This window comes from Oncorhynchus clarkii, chromosome 19, assembly GCF_045791955.1.
Source record: "Oncorhynchus clarkii lewisi isolate Uvic-CL-2024 chromosome 19, UVic_Ocla_1.0, whole genome shotgun sequence".
Classification (NCBI taxonomy): Eukaryota; Metazoa; Chordata; class Actinopteri; order Salmoniformes; family Salmonidae; genus Oncorhynchus; species Oncorhynchus clarkii.
Window position 1 is genome coordinate 41936808 of NC_092165.1, and position 23959 is coordinate 41960766.

Below are 23959 nucleotides of genomic sequence, written 5' to 3' on the forward strand. Positions count from 1 at the left end.
TCTGCAGAGAAGGTCATCGGCTGTCACCTGCCCTACATCAAGGACCTGCACACCTCCAGGACAAGGAAGTGTGCAGGTAAGATAATCACTGACCCTGCCCACCCCGGACAATCGTGACCAAAAACACCCGCCACCTGAACAGTTTCTTCCCCCATGCTGTGGCCCTCATCAACCGGCCATTGGGCTCATAGGGATTAAGTGACTTTGCATTGGGCCGATTACTGCACCTTGTCATCAGTGACCTCAAATACTAATCTACACTATACTGCGTTTGCACTATGTAGGAGAGAGTGGGGTAAATTGAGCCACCCTTGTTTCTAGGAAACCATACGCAAAATTAATAATTTGAACAAATATTTAGGAATAGATCATCATTTCCTGGAGTCTGTGAGGAAAGAATCCACATGGAAAAAGTGGTAAACAACTTAGTTCCAGAAAAATTATTTTCGCCAAGTCTAATGAATTTATTGTGTTAGATGTTTCACGGTGCTTGTATCTAAACCAAAGTAAATCATTTTAAGATTGTTCTAAACATCAGTTGCGGTCTCTATAAATTTGAATATGAGGTCCTAAACTGAGAAATAAAGTGCATCCTTGCAGCTGTGTGGGCTAATATACTCTAAATGTTTGCCTTGAGGCAAGTTGAGCAAATGTCCATGGGGTAACTTGAGCCAATGTCCATGGGTTAACTTGAGCCAATGTCCATGGGGTAACTTGAGCCAATGGTTGAGCAAGTTGAAGTGTTTTTTTCCCCAGGCATAATGCAAGGAATTACCGCTAGATATGAGGTAACAATAGGGCCTATGTGAAAAGTGCTTGTTAGATGTTAAGCCTGTTTTAAAAGATGCTTAAAATTATTAAAATACAAAATACGATTGTGATTGTGTCGAATTTGGGAAACAAAGATACATTTTAGCACTACCTTTATAAAACTAATTCAATATAGAAATTTGTAGGCGGCTTAACTTACACTGTCCCGCGGCTCAACTTACCCCATAAGTAAGCTCACCACTTACCCCGTAAGTGGTGCCAAGAAATGTCTTTTTTTGGACATGCTATGTGTTTCGAAACTGTAATATTTACATGAATTCTGATTATTTCCATGGATGCACAACATCCTGAAATACATGAAGATATATTTGTTAGAAATAATACTATATTTCCCTTGACAGGGTGATGCTAAATGTAACAAATTGCTCAATTTACCCCACTCTCCCCAACACATCAGCACAGCACTGTAGCCCTACACTGAGTATACAAAGTATACATTAAGAACACCTTAGGCCTACTGTACACTGAATTTACAAAACATTAAAACACCTACTCTTTCCATGACATAGACTTACCATGTGAATCCAAGTGAAAGCTATGATCCTTTACCAATATCACTTGTTAAATCCACTTAGATTAGTGTAGATGAAGTGGAGGAGACAGGTTAAAAAAACGTTTTTTAAGCTTTGAGACAATTGAGACATGGATTGTCTATGCGTGCCATTCAGAGAGTGAATGGGCAAGATGAAAAATGGGGTAGGGATGCCATAGCAGCATCCCTCCCTCTGTGTATATATATCCCCTCTATAAATTGTATATTCCCACTGTAACTAGCCTTGTATCAAGAATTGTATGTTTACTGTTCTGATAGGCCTATTGTATATTCTGTATGACATCTGTATGATGTCTGTTTGTATATTGTCTATTGCTGGCAGCACCTTCTCACGAAGGCAAATTATGGGTATTTGTAAATGTACTTTGCGAATAAAGGTGATTCTGATAAACCTGTATTAGCCTGTATGCTGAGAGTTTGAGTTATTGGGTCTGAGGCAATAACTCATATGTCCAACAAGTTCCTATGTCCTTCAATTTTGTTAAAGTTGTTTCTCCAATGATTTATACAATATCATTTCAGTAATGTCGCTTTTATTGTAAAACTACACCAAGCATGCTTCCCTAGGGACTAGCGAAATCTTTAATTGCAGAAATCGCTACCACTAAAATTGATCGAGCATGATGTTTTAGGTCATGAATGACATGAACATACCGGTATGAAATATTTGGTGTAGTTCCAGGGTGAGGCTCCATATCAGCATCTCTATATACGGCCAGTTCCAGTGGGCTTAAATCAACATCTACCAGCAAGATCCTAGTAAACAATACTGGACCTCCAGTCCAGTTGCTGGCATGCACCCAACTAACCATTGACTAACAAAAATAAACTATCACATGAGCTATTCCGAACCTTGACTACGGGGCATGTAAGGCTAATAATAACAGAGTTAATACAGGCTATTTTCATGACTGTGCGAGCTTTGGCTCAAATGAAGATGATTGTTTTTTTGTAATATCTATGTTTAAGGCCAGTTGTGCTATTACCATACCGCTCTGCCTCTCGAGCATGGACCAAACACCAGCCCCCCCCCCCCCCCCCCCCCCCATTGTTGTCACCATGGAGATGGTTGCTGTGTGACGCTCCGGGTCTCCAGGAAGTAGCTGTCAACGCAAGAAAAAATGGACGATCATCTTAAACTCGGAGACAGTGGAGTTGTAAAGAATGTGAGTGATTTACGCTTTCAACTTGTATGCATACAGAGTATTTACAGAAGTAGCTAGCAATGTTTGGGATGACATGGCAAACCTTGAACTTCCTTGCGATCTCTCTGTTGTCCATGATTATGTGCCTTTGCTTTTCCATGCAGCTAGCTAGTATTAGTAAGCATAAAAAAGTAACGACCATAAAGCTAACCCTACCCTATTCATAGTCATACGCTAGCTAACTACATGTAGCACTATTGATGAAGGTACAGTAGCTATCTTCTTCCGGCGAAATGACCTTATTTTATATATCAGCGATAATTTTCAAATTTTAAATTGATACACACCTTTATTATGGTTAGGGTTATTGTGTTTCCACACGGCCATATCTCCATGTTACAGCGTGTGGTGTGTATGGAAGACAGAGGCTACTGTACCACCAGTGCTAATGATCTAGCATGCTCAAAAGGACTAAAGGAGCCTAACGTTGCTTTACTCCTTAGTCCAAGGACGACATGTTCTGTTTAAAAGTCGAATTGGCTCTGGAAGCCAAAACACCTAAATACTCCATCTACACGTGAAATGATTATCAATTGCGGTTTAGAAACATAAATCCCTCTACTTTCAAATCACATCAAAAGCGTTTCAGAAATGCAAAATACACACTTACTGTACACTGTTTAACCGGTTTACAGTATTTTTCAGTGACAATACCTGTGTGGGGTTTTTCTTCCGATAGCTAATTAGCACAAGTATTCAGTCCACTCTGTCTTCTGTCAGTTTTCTGTAAACAAGCGGCTGTAACATGGAAATATGGCCCTATGGGAACCCTAACTCAATAAAGGTGTGTATCAATTTAACCTTTTTGTTTTTTGAAAATTATTTCTCAAACATATGAAAGATAAGGTCCTTAAGTTTCCAAAACCATAGCTCAAGCAATGCGTGGCAATGTTCAGACCCACTACAGAAGATGCCTTTGTCCAATGACTCTTATGTGTAATGTAATGGAACTGAGAGTCATAATCATGGGCTAGCATTCTCCTTGTAACAGAATAAGGCTGCCATATCACATCATATTGATGTGATATGAAAGACATTTTACAATTTTTTGTTGTTGTTGTAATTTAGCCGAAGTGCTTATCCAGAGCGACTCACAATTAGCGTTACCTTGCTCAAGGGCACATTGACAGATTTTTCACCTAGTAGGCTAAGGTATTCGAACCAGAAACCTTTGGCTTACTGGCCCAACACTCTTAACCGCTAGGATACCTGCCGCTGAAAGTAAAGGGCTTTATGTTTCTAGAACCGTATCACAATTGAGAGTGGGTATGTGTAAATCCCTAATCCTTAAGAGTACATTCTTGGGTTACCATAAAGCCAGCAATTTTATCTCAAAAAGTCGATTTCCTAGCTAATGCTTGTGGGTTTACGACGTGTTCGTGTCATTTTAAGATCCTTTTCATCGACTTGAAATATGATTTTCAGGTTGCAAAGTTGGGTCGACGGGGTCAACGTACTCGACAGGCTGCAGAGCAAACATCTCTGGAGGAGCCTCGACACGTCAGGAAATCCTCTTCTTCTACATCGATGGGAGAGGTAGCTATGATTTGTGATTGATTATCAGTGCTGCTTGTAATGCATTTGTATTTACCTGAAACCCAATATCATATATTATGTCATGGCCGTTAACTTCACTGCATACACTCAATCTGAATACGTGTGAATCATTTCTTATGCATGAACCAAGGACGTGGAAGAGGTATTGTATGAGGACACCTAAGTAATGATATGGCATGTCTTGGCAGTATTCCTTTTCAAACCCTGCAGAGAAACTTTATACCCCAATAACATACAGTATACCCTCATAGTGTACAGTAGACTACATACTCAAATCAATACACATACGATTTTAATGTAGACATTTTATATACAGTGCCTTGCGAAAGTATTTGGCCCACTTGAACTTTGCGACCTTTTGCCACATTTCAGGCTTCAAACATAAATATATAAAACTGTATTTTTTTGTGAAGAATCAACAACAAGTGGGACACAATCATGAAGTGGAACGACATTTATTGGATATTTCAAACTTTTTTAACAAATCAAAAACTGAAAAATTGGGCGTGCAAAATTATTCAGCCCCCTTAAGTTAATACTTTGTAGCGCCACCTTTTGGACTTTGACTTGGCCATTCTAACACCTGGATATGTTTATTTTTGAACCATTCCATTGTAGATTTTGCTTTATGTTTTGGATCATTGTCTTGTTGGAAGACAAATCTCCGTCCCAGTCTCAGGTCTTTTGCAGACTCCATCAGGTTTTCTTCCAGAATGGTCCTGTATTTGGCTCCATCCATCTTCCCATCAATTTTAACCATCTTCCCTGTCCCTGCTGAAGAAAAGCAGGCCCAAATCATGATGCTGCCACCACCATGTTTGACAGTGGGGATGGTGTGTTCAGGGTGATGAGCTGTGTTGCTTTTACGCCAAACATAACGTTTTGCATTGTTGCCAAAAAGTTCAATTTTGGTTTCATCTGACCAGAGCACCTTCTTCCACATGTTTGGTGTGTCTTCCAGGTGGCTTGTGGCAAACTTTAAACAACACATTTTATGGATATCTTTAAGAAATGTCTTTCTTCTTGCCACTCTTCCATAAAGGCCAGATTTGTGCAATATACGACTGATTGTTGTCCTATGGACAGAGTCTCCCACCTCAGCTGTAGATCTCTGCAGTTCATCCAGAGTGATCATGGGCCTCTTGGCTGCATCTCTGATCAGTCTTCTCCTTGTATGAGCTGAAAGTTTAGAGGGACGGCCAGGTCTTGGTAGATTTGCAGTGGTCTGATACTCCTTCCATTTCAATATTATCGCTTGCACAGTGCTCCTTGGGATGTTTAAAGCTTGGGAAATCTTTTTGTATCCAAATCCGGCTTTAAACTTCTTCACAACAGTATCTCGGACCTGCCTGGTGTGTTCCTTGTTCTTCATGATGCTCTCTGCGCTTTTAACGGACCTCTGAGACTATCACAGTGCAGGTGCATTTATACGGAGACTTGATTACACACAGGTGGATTGTATTTATCATCATTAGTCATTTAGGTCAACATTGGATCATTCAGAGATCCTCACTGAACTTCTGGAGAGAGTTTGCTGCACTGAAAGTAAAGGGGCTGAATAATTTTGCACGCCCAATTTTTCAATTTTTGATTTGTTAAAAAAGTTTGAAATATCCAATAAATGTCGTTCCACTTCATGATTGTGTCCCACTTGTTGTTGATTCTTCACAAAAAAATACAGTTTTATATCTTTATGTTTGAAGCCTGAAATGTGTCAAAAGGTCGCAAAGTTCAAGTGGGCCGAATACTTTCGCAAGGCACTGTACCTACTCAGCTGTCACTTCTATTCAGAATACCTCACATTGTGGTCTAAAGTTACTTTGTGTTGTATTCAAGGGATGTACTGCTTTATTCTGCTTTATAGTTGTCGGGTTATTACAGTACAGTAGTTTCTATGGATGCTGCTTCTTTTATGTCAAATATGTTTGAAGTGGACCATGCACTTTCTTTGACTTAAAAGTTGTCCTACGTACCTGGTGGTCTTGAATGTTCTTTTTTTTTGCAAAGCTCACCTACCCATTTCCTTCAGATAGGAAACCGAAGGAGCAGGTTCTAGGTGTTAATTTTTAAGTGGGCTTATGCTGTTTGCTTTGGTACAACATTGCCCATTCTATAACTACCCCTGTTATGAAGAGAGAGAATCGTCTTTAGTTAGTCTGATTTTCAGTGCTGTGTGGGGAGAGGCTAAAGGTCTACTGCTCGACTGTATTGATCCATGCTGATTCATACCAGCCTTTGCTCCTGGACCCTCATCTCCCACTGACACACAGAAAGTGATTACAGGCATAATTGCTTTCAAAGTCAAATTGGAAATGACGTATGACAATGTCAACCACTTTATTTCAAAGCATTGGCATTCATGGTATGGAGGTCTTGCTTGTCCCTAGAAGTGGCAAACTGTAAGCCACCCAACATTCCTTGACCAGGAATTCCAGCTATGCTTTTGCAGTAATCTTCCCAAATTAGGCCAACTTCCCTAATGTAGAATCAGGATTCTCGCGCCCCTAGTGACCTGACGTGCACATGAAATGCATTTTTTTCTCCCAGTGGCGTGCGACTTAGTAGATTTGTTTATCAGCCCTGGTCTGCTTTTCCTATAAATACCCACTGATTGGTCACATTCTTGACATCCTTTTTAACAAAGGCTGAACTGCATTCATGGGCTGTTAGTCTGAGTTTGTCCACCACAAGGGTCTACTGCTTGGACTTTCAGAAAGGTCTAGAATAGAAAATATGTAGCCTAACCCTTCACTATGATGACATTATTGCCTAAATACACCACACTGCCACTATTCTACTATAACTGTAAAGTTCATATATGGTCATACAGTCTAGTGGAACAGTGGTGGTCGGTGACATTTAAGATGAGGAAAGACATTTTTTTTTTTATGAGCATGGCCTTTTTTCGTTTACAGCATATTGGAAGACTGTCATAAATATTCCATTCACCCAGCTCAATGTAACATCAATAGATTTAGGCTACTACATGATACTCATATTTTTCCTATACCTATCATGACGTTGCCATAACCTAGCTTATGAGTGAAAGTGAAAAATGTGAGTGATCAAGGTGGCAGACACATTCAATACCGCCTTGCACACTCTTGCCTGCATCTAGCTGATTTGGGGTGTAATCCTTAGTTCAACAGTTGCAAATGAGAGAATTTCGTTCAGTTTACTTCCATTTATAAAACATTTTCAACAGAATTGGCGGAATGAATACACCCCTGATCACACGCAGAAACACAGTTCACTTTCATAGCAGTCACATACAAACAGCATGAAAATTTTGCTCTTTATAGAATTCCTTCTCACTTCTACGCGCTCTACTCCTCTTATGTTTTCCCATAGCTTGTGGACTTCAGTGCATAACACATCAGCTGTCTGTGACCAGGTGAAAAAAACATTCCAAGCAAAACATTCATATCATAACCGCTAACTGTTACACACAGCCTACACCGTTGTCACCATATTAGCTAACATCATACCTAGTCAACATAGTTACGAGGAACTAATGTATTAGTATACCCACTACAAACATGCAGTACAGTGTACAGTCAGCAAGCAGTTTAGCAGTTTCACCGGCAGGGCCTCTGTGGCAATAAATTATTAAAACCAAAAGTTTACATTGACTTGGAAGAGTTCCAGTGTTGTATCGCCATAGCCAGCTAGCTAATATAGCATCCCTCTCTGTTTGAGCCGGGTGTTTGAGTAGGCTAAACTAGCTAGCTGCATTAAATACATTAATTTGTTCAACTATTGTCTTTCTCTCTCTTTGAGTCAACTACTCACCCCTTTTTATGAACTGCAGTGCTAGCTAGCTGTAGCTTATGCGTTTAATACTAGATTAATTCTCTGATCCTTTGGTTGGGTGGACAACATGTCAGTTCATGCTGCAAGAGGTCTGATAGGTTGGAGGATGTCCTCCAGAAGATGTCAGAATTACTCTGTAAGTCTGTTGAAGCGGGTGAGGACCATGAGCCTCCTTGGTTTTGTATTGATGTCAATGTACCCAGAGGAGGACGGAAACTAGCTGTCCTCCGGCTACATCATGGTGCTACCCTACAGAGTGCTGTTGAGGCTACTGTAGCCCTTCATTGCATTGCAGTGTTAATCAATTATTTGGGCACGTAAGTATATTTCATATACTTTTATCATCCTCACCCAACGAGGGAGGTTCATTGAAAACGTCATGGCATTTTTAGCTACAGTGGAGGCTCCTCAGAGGAGGGAGGGGAGGACCATCCTTTCATTTCATAAAATAAAAATAGTGAAACATAAAAAAAGTTATCCTTTTAGGTAGCAGACTGTAAAAGCGGGTTTTACCCTGAGGAATTGAATTGAATAGTATCGATGAGCTACCACTTTTATTATTAATTTGGCCTCCCTTGTTCTTGTTAAAATCCCATTGTTTACTAATTTCATGAAATTACTTATTCATCCTCAACCTTCCAGCTTAACACCAGCAGCCTCCACCTCCCTCTCTAGATGCTGACATTCACATTTATAAATGGGTTTGGTGAAGGAACCAGCCATGAATAATTGATTTCCTCTTTCATGGCGCAACAAAGAAATTCCTCCTGGCCACTGTGTCTTTTGCAGACCCAATTTGGTAATGAGAGTGTTGTGCTTTTTTTCTCCAAATTAATTTGTCTGCTGCCCACCCTTGTGTGCTCTGAGGAATTCTTTCATTCAAGTGCTGGTCCCTGACTCCCCGGGCTCCGGTCTCAGGACCACAATCCAAACTCAATTGACTATTTTCAGTACTATTTTCAGAATCGAAGAATGAGAGGGAGAGGGTCATTTTTTCCTGTGAAGCTATTTTAGGTCAGGCTCGTGGCCCCCGGGCAGTCCTCTGTGTGGCAGTTCCCACACTCTGCTCCATATGTTCAGGCTCTGTGATTGGACAGCAGTTAAAACCATAATAAACAACAGCAATATGTCGTGCATGCCATTCCTAAGTGAGAAGCTATGTCATTCATTGCTAGAAATGTGCAGCCATCTGTAGGATGGTATAGTGCAGCAAACATATATTACCAAAACACTGAAGAGAAGAATAGATAAAGTAGGCTTTCCCCAGTGATATGGGAAACTAAGCGTTACTTGGGCTGTTGTAGTTTACACCTCACAAATTCAGTTCCATGAGTGGTTTGTGTTTTTTAAAATCAGAGCCTCCTGTTGACTCATCTGAACTTAATAGGTCTGCTCCGTTTTGGAAATATGTTTGTGCATGGGTGCATACTTGTATTTTTCTTTCTTGTTAAGCTTGATATAAAGTATTATTTTCACATAGATTTAGAGACCATGACATGCCACAACATACTTGCTATTTTGGACTCAAAATTATGCACATTTTCCTCCTCCTGTATGTTTTCAACCTAAGTGTAGAATTTAATAGTTTAAAGGAGTTGTCTTGTCAGACCATTGTTATGCCTGTCATTAATGATCTCTCTCACCTCAGGGACCCCCTCCTAAACCAGCCCGCAGGCAGGGCGGATGGGCTGAAGAGACTTCTGGATCAGCCAAGTGAGTATCTCCTTCTCTCAACAAATTGTATTTCCAGCCTCTAGGTATCTACCTCACAGCCTTTTTTTGTTACTAATGATCTCTCGTGCTGTAGACAGGGAATAGGATATTTATCAGTGCAAGTTCTTTACACGTTTTGCTCTGAATCAACAACGTTCCAGGGAGCCTCTCTGAGCAGTGAACTCCACATTCATCTTCATCAGCGCGGGATCCAATAATTGACATGGTTCATGTATCAGCCACAGGAGGGCACTGTTAGTCAGCTATCCACTTCATCACAGGGCTTAGGCCACTTCATCACCTCTTACGATGGCTGTCTAACTAAAGCACGCTCGCCTTTAAAGGCACACATGCCGTTGTGAATTCATTAAAATCTCTGTACAATGAATGTATGAATATTTCATACCACAGACAGATGGAATGTCTGGAACAAAATAATTTTCCCCCAATAGAACACATTTAAATTACTGTACGTCTCCCTATGTGATGTCAGTGTGACTGTAGTCAGACTGTGGAACTGGCTCTCCACTCTTCCAGATGGCTCCATCTACCACTCTACTCCAGTCTCTGTTGGGAGGAGAGCTGGGGAGATGCATAAATCCATACATTGAAGTGAACAAGACGATTCAATTGGGTTTATTTGCATGGTTTTCTGTGCCGATAGTGCATGTAAAGAGAACAGCAAATTAAATATATTTTTCTCACTCTGGGAAGGTCAGGGTGTCGCTTCCTTGTGTTAGTGTAACTTGTCTTGATTCCTACGTTCAGAGAGATTGGAATACAGGAGGTGTTAAGGGTTTCTCACGTGCATTGATCCTCTCTGAAACAAAGTAAGTAATGGCCCCCCCTGGAACCGGCAAGGACTTTTCCCTTCAATGTCACCCCTCATGCTCAATCACTGCTGCCCTCCTCCCACTAATCCCAGCGCAGAAATCCCAGGATTTGTCGATCTATCACTCCTAATTGACACTAAATGATCTGTCAGTTTATTGATGAACCTTTGAAGCCGGGTTGTCACAATATATTTTATCCCTAACAACTTTTTCCAGACAGTTTTACCATGTCTATCGCTTCAGCCTACATGAGTCTTAATCAAGGGGCCTGTAATGTGTCTTAAGTGTCGCCAGCCCCGCCCCCGGTGCCAGGCACACAGGACAGGACACAGTCCAAGGGCAGCAAGGTGGGCTCCCTCAGCCCTGCCCTCTGATCTGTCTCACTGACCATCATGGCATACTCCAGAGCCTCCAGAGATGAGTGAATATATCATTTATAAAGTATCATTTATAAACATACTAAATGTCATTACATTTCTTATTCAGGTTATTGATACACAGTAATGAAAAACAATAAGAAAATGTTTTTTCAGTCCAGAGAAAATGACAGTATGTGATTTCTTTAATACCAGTAGGGGGCACTCTTCAACCAGGAGAACCTGCAGAATGTGACATGCATCTCCTCCCCAAAAGAATCCCAGAAACACTCATATCTAATGAAACTTTATATAAGTTGTTTTCACAGCCAAACATACCTAGACTGTCTTGGTCTAAATTTTCAAGAATGTAATAACTGATTTGCTTTTCTAATGCTGTTAAGATTAGTTTATTGGACAGTAGCCGGGTTTTGTTTAATATTATCTCCCTCGTTCTCTGGTGTGAAACAGTGTTATGCTAAGAATAGTGTGTTGAGGTGAGAATGTGTGAAAAGACAGTGATTTGGTCAGAGTGTGTAGGGCGTGGCATGCGGTGTCACAGTCAAGCAGGGTTGTGTGAGAGAGGAGTCTGAAAATAACCCTGTGGTCCAGCGGGGAACGAGGCTGAGGGCTCAGATAGAGAGACGGACAACAGAGAACACAATAGGTGGACCGCGGGCCCTTGGTATCATTAGAACACACATAAGACATGGCAACATTTGTAGAATTGCAGGAAATGACCATTACAACTGCTCAATGTTTCCTCTGCCAACAAGTGGGGTGTGAACAGTTTGGGATTGCATGGGTTGCGACGTGGGGGGTTGTTACTACACAGATGAATGACAATATCCATTCGGACCTTTGTCACCTAGGAAATTTGTGTGACCGTACCTTCTCAGTTAGTACTTGTACCCCTGACCTAGGCCCTATGAGGCTCAAATCAGACAGAATAACTAGCCTACATCAGAAACCAGCAGTGGTTTTTAAAGATGGATCTTACAAATAGAAAGAGAAGAACTGTTCAATAATATAATTGGTCATTGTTTTGTTTTATTAAAATTGAATTGATTCTAGTCCTTTTATTTTTGTGGCACAAAAGTATTTTCTCTGTATTCCTTTGTTGCAAAATCTTAACAATTATCTTTTTCCCCCCTTAGGTCTGGAAGAAGACCTGCCATGGTGCAGGACGTGGAAGAGTACGTTTTCTCAGTCTCGTATTTTTACTCAGATTTTTTCCCTCAGTTGTTGATGAAATGAAATTACTTTTGTAAAAAAAAAAAAAAAAAAAAACACAGGAGCAAAATTAGGCCAATTTAAATGTTTGTTTATACCCAATGCTCTGATGTGGAAATTGCTGTACTTTGAGATTGTGCTTGGTTGCAACTAATCCTCGCCTTCCAAGAACAAAAAAAAGCCTGCGTGACTGAGTTGTCATCACTTGTATTGTTGTTGGGAGCCAAGTTAGCCTGTAATTTTAGTTTTTCCACGTTTCCAACGTTCATAATAGGCATTGAATAGACAGTAGTGACATGGAAGGAGACGAGAGAACTTGTTGTGTTTTACTCATCATTGCTGGAGCCCCTTGCTTAAATAGTGGTGTTGAGATGCAGCTTTGACAGAAACACAGGCAGCACTTTAAAATAGTCCCTTGATATATGGGGCGGCAGGGTAGCCTAGTGGTTAGAGCGTTGGACTAGTAACCGGAAGGTTGCGAGTTCAAACCCCCGAGCTGACAAGGTACAAATCTGTCGTTCTGCCCCTGAACAGGCAGTTAACCCACTGTTCCCAGGCCGTCATTGAAAATAAGAATTTGTTCTTAACTGACTTGCCTGGTTAAATAAAGGTAAAAAAATATATGCTCTTTTCACCACCAGCCCATCTCAGTAACAGTTATTTACTGCCCCCGCTGTGTTAGTTTTGATTAATTCTCAGGGTTTTTTTCTGGATCAGAACGGGGCTTCAGTGGTGGGCGTGACAGAATAGAGAAAATGTTAAGCCAATTTCCTGCAATTTGACAAATTTCTCCATGCAGCTAAGAGAAAATGTTGCAGTTATAAAGCTAATTTCCTGCAATTGTATGTATTTTGCCATGGCTAATGCTGTGTTCTTTTGCTCAAACATAATAATGAAATCTATACTGCTAAATTCATTTTTGGAATTTTCAATTCTCCTTGAATGTCTAGTTTTTATTTAGGTGATTGTTAGTTCTCATAGATTATTTGATAAAAAAATATATAGATCCATTATCTTTTGAAAGTGTTTTTCCATCCTATTTTAGTTTTTTACACTATTTGGACTTAGGCAACCCGAAAAAACGCTTAGGTGGCCCGCCCAAGGAGTTCAATGGCAGAAAAATCCCTGGTTCTTGGAGGGATACTGTTGAAGTAGCTGAAGCCCTGGGCTGCTCACAGTGACAGTCCCACCGATGCTGCTGTGGCTGCGGAGCCTTTTGGCTGCGTCTGCTGCTGTGTTGTAGACACAGTCCCAGTCAGCCTGCAGCAGACAGACAGGCAGAGCAAGCCTCCTATCAGGCTGATCTAGAGCCTCGCTCAGCCCACAGAAACAGGCCCATCATCAAAGCACAACAGCCCAATCCAAGTCTGGCTCCCTCTGATGACCTCACCGCTGAATGCTTTCAATAATTCATACTCTCCCACTTCCTGTTTCTGCAGTCGACGCCTGCGACCACAAACCCCCCAGGGCTCGGATGATGAAGGAGGTGAGAGCACCCTTGCATCCCAGTCCTGCGTCTCTTCTGGAGGGCAGAGCTGAGTCCTCCAGTCCCTCTGCAGCACATTCATCCACTGGAAATAGAGCATATAGTAACCTCTCATCGCGCTCTCTGACACTACATATTTCTTGTCAGTGCTATTGATGAATCCTTCATAAGAACTCTGTTTAGACCAGCTACTGAGAGATGCCCCATAACTAACCAGAGCACACAATCGTTTATAGGTGAAAATCACAGGTGAATATGTTCAGTTAGAACTAGAGGATCACTGGTAATCCTCCTCATTCAATCACATTACGCAAAGTCCATAACAGACCTCAAATACAGTATTCACTAAATTCATTCCCCTATTCATTGGCTGAAGTGTGGCAGGATTTAAGTGGCTGTCCCCTTTGAGCTTTTCACACACACACACGTCTTCTCACACACACACACACCGCGGCAGGTGTTGCAGAGCATGGATCCAGCGGTCACCTCAGGGTCCGGCTCTCCGCATCACAAACAATGTCAGGATAGATGGAGGACATTTCAGCAAAGCACAGCCTGGGATAATTGTTCCATTTTTCAGAGCAAAGCAGCAGGGGAAATAAGGGTGAAATTGCCTTAGCAAAGATAGGAGTTGTGATTCCCTGTTAGAACACTAAGGAGTTATACATATACATACCAATGACAATGGCCAGGCTGGCTGGCGTTGTATAAGGAGGTTGTCTCTGAGGTATCAAGCTGACATATTGATGAGGAACAGAAGCACTGTGTCTGCAACTGTAGTTACTACTCTCACACATCGCTAAATAAATGAAACACATATACCCGCCATAGCCTTTTTCTGTCTATTTAGATTCTTAAAATACTATTCAAAATGTATTTACATGTTTCATCTTCTAGATTGTTATATGTTTGATGTTATGAACTACATTACTGGAATTTGATTGAGAAAATAATGTAAACGTTGTACATTGAGCTTACCAAACATTAGGAACATCTTCCTAAGACCCCCCCCACACACACACACACATTTGTTGCCCACAGAACAGCGTCAATTCGTCGGGTCATGGACTCTACAAGGTTTCAAAAGCGTTCCACAGGGATGCTGGCCCATGTTGACACCAATGCTTCCCACAGTTGTGTCAAGCTGGCTGGTTGGCCCGCTCTTGATACACACAGGAAACTGTTGAGCATGAAAAACCCAGCAGTGTTGCAGTTCTTGACACAAACCGGTGCGCCTGACACCTATTGCCATACCCCGTTCAAAGGCACTTCCATATTTTGTCTCCCCATTTACATTCTGAAGGGTATATCCTCTTATAGTTTTATGGCCAATTTGTTTTTACAAAGCATTTTTCATTTTTCTTCTGTTTATGATATTTTTTATTTTAACAAATGGCCGTAAACTTACTGTTTTTGACACCACTTAAGTTGCTATACCACACACATTCACAGTCACAGTCACACACGCACGCACGCACGCACGCACACACACACACACACACACACACACACACACACACACACACACACACACACACGCAGTGGCTGAAAGGGTCAGTTGTGTGGAGACCCTAGTGGCATGCTTCTTACCCAGTAAATGCAGCTGGAAAGATAATTCCTCAGTGGAGGGAGACCTCTTAATACAGTGCCGAAGGCAGGGGCAGTGGAAATTGCAGTGCTGAGGGTTAGTGAGATAGCCCCTCCGATCTTGATTATGTCTCCTACCCTATCCCATATGTCCACTGGCTAGAGGCAGAGAGAGAGAGGGCTAGACCCTGCCCCCTTGTCCCCCTCTTCCCCTCGGCCGGCCTTCAGTCCCCTGCCAGTTACATTACAGAGAACTGCCATTACAAACACACTCATCTGTTCTAAATCTGTTTATTTCTCCCCCCCTCTCTATTTAATTTCTCTCTTTCTCATCTCCCCCCCCCCCTTTCTTTCTCTCTCTCTCTCTCTCTCTCTCTCTCTCTCTCTCTCTCTCTCTCATCTCTCTCCTCTCTCTCTTATCTCTCCTCTCTCTTTCTCATCTCTCTCCTCTCTCTCTCTCTCTCTCCTCTCTCTTTCTCTCTCTCTCTCTTTCTCCTCTCTCTCCTCTCTTTCTCCTCTCTCCTCTCTCTTTATCATCTCTCTCCTATCTTTCTTTCTCATTACTCTCTCTCCTCTCTGTCTCCTCTTTCATCTCTTTCCCTCTTTCTCCTATCTCTCTCTCTTTCTCATCTCTCGCTCTCCTCTCTCTCTTTCTCTCTCTTTCTCATCTCTCTTTCTCTCTCTCAGTGATCTGCTGAATATTGTCCCATAAGCCTTTCAAATGTGTCCCGTGCCTAGGTAATCATCCCACTGACTCGCTGCTTAGATTATAACAGCCCTGCCTGCCTGGTGATGTGGAGACGTTTCCCCAAAGTCGCTGACTGAGGCGTGCCTGCCGGGAGTACAGTATGTCTACATTCACAGCAAATTATCCCCTTTTGATATTTACATGCTTCAGCGAGGAAACTCGCCGTGACCGTGTGATAAGGAGAGGCTTGGCCCAGTCGCCGCTAGACAAAGCAACCTTGATAGATGTCCAGGCTGGTATGTGGAAGGGAGGAAATGTATCAGGTAATTTGTGCCAGCAGTGCTGGGAACAGACAGCTCCTTCTGATGGAGTTGACCTTTCCTTCAGAAAAACTCTAGCTTGTTTGCAGCTCATATTAATCCCCTCTTGACCTCCAGTAATAGGTTGAATTGGAAGCTCATTTAAAAATGTTGTTCCTATTTTCACTTAATAATAGAGTTTGCATATAGAGAACCTACCCCCAACTCCTCCACGTTGAACTCTCATAAATAGTGTTGATAGTGCATTATTGGCCGAGATGGGATGGGGGGAAACAACCCAAGAAGCTATTTGCAAAGAACAGGACGGCGAGGCTTTTGATGTCATTGTGCTAAGACCATTACATTTGATTGGGGGTCCGGGGGGGACGGATTCTGCTGAACGCTGTGCTTTGTAAATGAGAGGACAAAGTGTCACCGGGGCCTCATGAATATGAAATAGCCGGCCCGCCTCTATTCGGATATCAGAAACACAGATGAATCTTGTCAGAGGCTAACCGAGCGTGGCATTTTTTTGTTATTATAATTTTTTTTGAAGAGAAAGGAATGAGTTATCAACTGATGGTGAGGGTTATTATCTGTGCAAAGTGGATGGAATTTGACCAGGTTGTTTCCTGTTTCCTTCAACTGAAGAAACATTCAGAGCCTTAATCCTTTTTCTCATTTAGCTTATTCTATGAACACATAACTTCCTTTTTGAGTATTTTTCTTGTAAAATTGCTGAAATCTTTGCTTATACAGTTATATGAGAATATTACAGACTAAACATCTCAGAGCATCTTTATTTTACAACCACCAGTGTGTTTTCAAAATAAGTATTTTGAAGGAATAGTGGCACAGATGCACAAATATTTCCTCCCATCAGATCGTGCCTCTCATCTCCTGGCCTCTACTGTATTTAGCTCCTCTATTGACTTTCCCTTCAGGGTGCACTGCTGTGTTCAGAGATTACTGACATCCCTGCACCCTCCCTACCGCTCCCCAGTTTCTCCCGGCCTATTCACTGACACCTAGCACACTGTATGACTGGAAGAAGTCAGAAGGAAATGTAGCTACACTGTTCAACGGTTAGGGATAGGTGGTATATAGCTACGGATGGAAGTGACACATAAATTGTTAAAATGTAAGAATTTGATCTAACCCTAACCACTGTCCTAACCTTAACCTACTTTCCTAACCTAACCTGCTACATTAATTATCCTAACCTGCTGAATAAGTTATTCCAACTTGCTGATTTCTGTTCATAGCTGTATACCACATAGTAATCACCTTTTCAACTGCCTTCAACCAAAACCAGTATTGAAAAAAAGAGACAAAACACATGGAAATCAGACCTATCCTCTGATGTCAGGTGGGTTGTTCTGTCTCTGCTTTTGTGTTCATTTAGACTTGTTACATGGCAACAAGGACTAGGTAGATGTCTGTGACTTTGATGTTGACAGGCAAAAAACTCTACACTGAAAAAGATTCATCCTCCGCTTAAGATTCCTTGGGGAACTCTTGCCGGATAAAGAACCTTTGAGTTAAATTGGGGGTTCTTGACGTGTCATCTACGGTTCTTCCGAATTATAAATGTTTCTTGAAATGTATTGAAGCCTGCAGATGTCTCTTTCATAGCACATAGCAAATTGGCCAGTGTAACATTTCTAGTGTTGATTCAGGAGTTAAATTAACACTGTAAAGAGTTCAATTAACACTCAGTGGTGTAAAAGAACACCAGTGTTGGTGTTAATAACCAGAGTTGAACCAAAACCAAGCTATCATCATATTTCCCAGCATGCTCTTGTCGTGGAAATTCTTACACAGGGACACTCTAAGTCCAATTGTTTATTGTCAGCACGCTGGAGAGGTTCCATAACATTGATGCACCATAGTGAATGTCTGTCAGGAGCTCTAACGGGGCAGTCCCATTAGTTCTCTTATACAGTAGACTTACACAGAAAGTAATATTTGCATGATTTAGCTTATTCATTATTCAAAATAATTTTCATTAACGTTTGCTTCATCCTACCCCCTCCTTTTTCGAACATTCTGTTAAAAATCGCGCAACTTTTCAGCATCCTGCTACTCATGCCAGGAATATAGTATATGCATATGATTAGTATGTGTGGATAGAAAACACTCTGAAGTTTCTAAAACTGGTTAAATCACGGCTGTGACTATAACAGATCGTGTGTTTCATCGAAAAGCGCAAGAAAAACTGCTCTCTGAAAGCTAAAAATAATTTCCATGCGTCACTTTCATGGGTTGTTAAAAGGGCACAAAAATAATTATGGACCTGCATGCAATTCCTACAGATTCCACACGATGTCCCAATTGTCGTCATTATCCAGAGAGTTTTTTGTTGGTAAATCCAACTAACTGGATTCCATTTCTTCCGGTCTCCGCCAGGATGTTGTGAAGTGCACATTGGCAGCTATTGATTTGAAGATGAGGAGCTATTGAATACACATCGCCCTGTAATCATTTTGATAGATTATAAACGTTTACTAATACCTAAAGTTGGATTACAAAAGTATTTCGAAGTGTTTTGTGAAAGTTTATCGTCGACTTTTTTAATTTTAAAAAATGACGCTGCGTTTTAAAACAATGTTTTTTTCTGATTTACACAGCTTCCATAGAAAGCTATTTTGGGTAATAATGGACCGATTTAATCGAAAAAAAGACCCAATAGTGATGTTTATGGGGCATATAGGAGTGCCAACAAAGAATATCATCAAAGGTAATGAATGTTTTATATTTTATTTCTGCGTTTTGGGTAGCGCCGGCTACCGCAAAATCTGTTGTTTACGTGTCGTGCTGGTATTTTGGGGGGTGCATGCTATCAGATAATAGCTTCTCATGCTTTCGCCGAAAAGCATTTTAAAAATCTGACTTGTTGGCTAGATTCACAACGAGTGTAGCTTTAATTCAATACCCTGCATGTGTGTTTTGATGAACGTTTGAGTTTTAACGAGTACATTTAGCATTTAGCGTAGCGCATTTGCATTTCCAGGTGCCTAGTTGAGACATCTGCGTCTCAAGTAGGAGCAATAAGTTAATTCAAGTGACTGACCAATACTGGGTTATGCATGTGACAGACTAATACCTCACAAGGTTTCTTCTCTCTAAGCTGAGACCTTGAAACTAAAATATATTTTGTTCTCAAAACAAGGGTCTGGGTGTAATGCCAGATTGCAGATACTGATAGTGAGGATTTGCTCAGTCAGTCACTTGCATGAAGATAGAAAACGGTTATTAGAAAAGTACACACAGAGCACAGAGATTGGTAAATAGAAAAGCACCAACATAAAACTTTCCATCACACTCTTTTGCAGATTGATTTTTAGAATTGTTTGTTTAAATATCTATTTTTGGATGTACTGTACATTGATTGATTAATATAATCTTATGCTACTCAAATATACATACTATACACTTCTAAACAAATCCAATCTGTTACTTAGACTTATTGCATCCGTTAATTAAATGGTTGTTCCAGTTTAGATGCTTTAGCTAATCCCATTTTACTTATCCCAACCCGGGCGAACATTCTGAATGCAGGTTGCAGGTGAATAAAGATTCAAAATAATGGATATCCCCACTCTGACTGGATTCCAATAGGAATTACACGTCACTTTCCAAGCCAGCATAACATAATGTGACTTGCAGGCTTGATGTGTCCTGTAAACTATGAGTTTCAGGCCATTTTATTAGGGTAAAACTAGGAGCTTAAAATAAGGCCTTATGAAATATAACATTTACTTAGGATCTCACCTGAAGGCCATGAGACTGAAATGAATGCAAAAACAATGTCTCTGTCACTAGCAAACACAGTCATGGGTGGTACTGGTAACTCTAAAATTCAATCAAAAGGCACCCTGGGAAATATGCTAATAGATATTTGCATAAAGTAAGGTGTTGAGTGTGTGTGTGGTTCTTCAAAGAACCATCCCATTTAAGGTTCTTCCGAGAACCGATCAATTCAAAAGTATGAATTGATCGGTTTCGGTTGTGTCAGTAGTGGAGACCTACTTTCGCCCAGATTATGTAATATACTTGTAGTTCATCTATTTCTATTTTGTTGTGTTTGTTTATAACATGGCATAATGAATGTATTAATTTCATATTCATTTTACAAGTAGATTAAGTGGCTTCAACATTTCAATATTCATCACAGTCTGTCTGTCTTGCTCGCCTCCCCATCTCCCACTCTAACAAAAGTCCATCTGAAATGTGCTGTGAAAGTTTGCCCGTCCTTCTTGGGAGCTGAGCCATGCTCTGTCCTGTTGCGTTTTGCCAATTAAAGCGGGTTCCCACTGTTTGAGCAGCGGGCTAGTGGCTCCTGGCACTGCAGCCCCTGCCAGGCCGCACCGTGACTTCCGACCCCACACAGATGGGCCCGCCAGTAAATACTCTTGCACATGGCTTGACGCCGCCCCTGTCCGAGTGGCAGAGTGGACACTGAGGTCGGCCTGCCGGCCACCACTGGTCCTGGGGGTGGGTGGCGCTGACAGGGCCAAAATGCTGGGGGAGCGGGGGGTTCTTTCCGGGGAGCCCCTGGCCAGCGCCCCTCTCGCAGCAGGAAGAGCTGCCGCCTGGTCTCCTGAATATTCATGGCCGCCTGGCTATTGTGACAGGGCAACTCTATGGAAGATGTAGGGAGAGAGAGAGAGGGAGAGGACAAATCAGGTGCCAATTTACTCCCAGACACTCACGCTTACACACACACAAACTGTCATACCAAACACAAAGAAGACTGTATCTTGGTTTTTCTGTAATCCATGTCCAGTTTTAATGTGTTTGACCACTATTGCATCTCAGTTAATATTTTAGGTGTAGAGATTGAATTACTAAATAATAGACAGTGTGACATTGATAAGATATTGATACAGTATGTCCTGGATGTATGTTGTGTTTTAGATATACCGGTGATCCCAGACCTTGACGAAGTACAAGAGGAAGACCTTAACATGCAAGTTGCTGCTCCTCCAAGGTACTGTAAAAACATGTCACGCTCCACTCTAGTTGACTCCAGTCACTCTGGTAGATTCATGGCATCCCATCACTCAATTTTCATGATTGATGAAGTGCATCCTTTTGGTCAGTCTTGCACTTAAGTGAGTACAGACACACCTGCACACCGTCTCACATACTGTCTCTGACTGCATAACTCTGTTATAAGTAACCAGATAGCTGTTCAGATGTTCATATATTACCACATTCGCCATACCTCTGGCTGGTTGCTGACCCATCTTCAGAGCCATGTACAGTACCTGGCCTACATCTTAACATCAAGGAGAGCAAAATATAAGAATACACTGGTCTTAGACTTTGACTGTTACTTTGCCTCCTCTCATCATGGTATTGAAGGCGTCTTGGCATATTGGACCTTTATGCAGAAATAACAGTTGAGATGTGATTTATGCACGGCGGTTAGTGGGACCCTTACTAACGGGGCCCTTTGATTTACAGGGCAGTGAGAGACACGCCGACATGTGTCCGCTATGTAGCGCGGCTATGACAGCGGCGGAGGTTATTAGGCTGGGACCTGCTCTCTGTACGAGATAATATCCACATTGAACTCATTGCGGGGGCAATGTAGCGTGTAATGTGCAGTAAGTAGGACTGGCATGCACTGCTAGGCCCTCGCCACTTTCAGAGCCCCCCTCTTAATTCCAACTACAGATAAGCAGCTGGGTTTCAATTTGAGGCAGTTACCACTTGGCGCTCATCTCTCTGTTCTTTAATGAACTCTCCATGCCCTGTGTGCACTACCTCAAACTTCTGAGAAGATATCTGTCTCACAGAGTGATACTTGCAAGTTGTACTGTACTATGATACAGCTTCTAGATTGGTCTGGTGATATCTTGCAGGTAGTGTAGGGAATACTTTACTGTATTTCAATAGACATGCACTAATCAGGCTAGTGAGGAAAAGCATGCCAACAAGTACATGTTTGGTATAGCAGCTACCAGTGGTGGTTGGTGCTGTTTAAGATGAGGGAGGATTATTGTTTTTTTTTTAATGAGCATGGCCTTATTTATATTACTGCATATTGGATGACTGTCATTCACATTCCATTCACCCAGCTCAGTGTAACATCAATAGGTTTAGGCTACTACATGATACTCAAATTTTCCCTATACCCATCATGAGGTTGCTACAACCTAGCCTATGAATGAAGGTTTGCAATGTAGGTTCACAGGTTGAGAGAAATTTGCTTAATCAAGGTGACAGACATTGACACATTCAATACCACCGTGCACAATCTCGCCTGCATCTAGCTGATCTAGAGTGTAATCTTTAGTCCAATAGTTGCAAACAATAATTTATATTGGACAAATTCAGGTATACACTGCAGTCCTAGCTAGCTGTATTATGCTTTATGCTTTCAGTACTAGATTATTTCTCTGATCGTTTGATTGGATGGACAAAATGTCAGTTCATGCTGCAAAAGCTCTGATAGGCTGGAGGACACCCTCCGGAAGTTGTCATAATTACTGTGTAAGTTTATTGAAGGGGGTGAGGACCATGAGCCTCCTAGGTTTTGTATTGAAGTCAATGTACCCAGAGGAGGACAGAAACTAGCTGCAATATGGTGCTACCCTACACAGTGCTATTGAGGCTAGTGTAGACCTTCATTTCAAAACTGTTAACTGTTAAAACAATTATTTGGTGATGTGAATATATTTTATATTGTTTTATCAAAAAGGATAACTTTTCATTGTGTTTCACTTTTTATTTTTTATTAAATTCACTGAGGAGGATGGTCCTCCCCTTCCTCCTCTGAGGAGCCTCCACTGGTAGCTACATTTATGATGGGATTTTTGTTTACATAGTGTTTGTCCTTCTCCCCAGCATCCAGGTGAACCGGGTAATGACATACAGAGATCTGGACAATGACCTCATGAAGTACTCTGTCTTCCAGACCCTGGTAAGACATCTCATATGGGGCCACACACACACAGCCAGGTTTCAACGGCTATTTATTTGTACTCTATATTAGATTACCCAGCCCTCTCTCTTCCTCCAGGAGGTCCTTTTAGGATGCATCCAATATAAATTACCTCTGTCTGTAGAGTGTGTTTCTGCAAGCTGGTGTTCTCATAAGGTCTATGCCTCTACCTAGGACGGTGAGATTGACTTGAAGCTCCTCACCAAGGTTTTAGCTCCAGAGCAGGAGGTGAGGGAGGTGAGTGAGTTTTTTGTAAATATAGCCGCTGTTCCCTGTGAGGGGGTGTCCAGATGTTGCTGAAGCACCAGGGGAGGTCGCCTCCCAGTCTCCCAGGTAATCAAGATTTATGATGTGTGCATTAACAAGCTCTATTCTCTTTCTCTCACCTTCCCTTGCCTTTCTCTTGCTCTCCTTCTCCCCCTCTGGTCTCTTCCTCTCTCTCTGTTTCTTATTCCCCTCTTTTCTCTCACACTTCTCTCATCTTTATTACACTATATATTTTCTTCCCCCCATTTTTTGTATCTTTCTTTTCTCATATCTCTCTCTCTCTCTCTCTCTCTCTCTCTCTCTCTCTCTCTCTCTCTCTCTTTCGCTCTCTCTCAGGAGGACGTGGGTTGGGACTGGGATCATCTGTTTACAGAGGTGTCCTCAGAGCTGCTGACGGAATGGGATCAAGGAGAGAAGGAGGAGCAGGTCCCGCTGTCTGTGTTATGAGGACAAGCCTCCCCAAGTTGGGATAAAGTGGACCAGAACGTCTCCTCTGGGACCTGGGTGGGTGCACATCAATGCTCCGTCGAAACATAGGGACCATCAAATATACGTAGCTTGCCTCATATTGTTGCTCATATTC

At 41.7% G+C, this 23959-nt stretch overlaps 1 protein-coding gene across 1 annotated transcript; it reads left to right on the forward strand.

The window, feature by feature from the left end:
- The first annotated feature begins 2505 nt into the window (after window positions 1-2505).
- Window positions 2506-23959, forward strand: LOC139374272 (intraflagellar transport protein 43 homolog B). The gene is made up of 8 exons (XM_071115303.1): window positions 2506-2550; window positions 4015-4125; window positions 9608-9672; window positions 13534-13580; window positions 21075-21147; window positions 23013-23088; window positions 23284-23346; window positions 23713-23959. The coding sequence occupies exons 1-8, from the start codon at window positions 2506-2508 to the stop codon at window positions 23821-23823; spliced, it is 591 nt and encodes a 196-aa protein (XP_070971404.1). The 3' UTR covers window positions 23824-23959.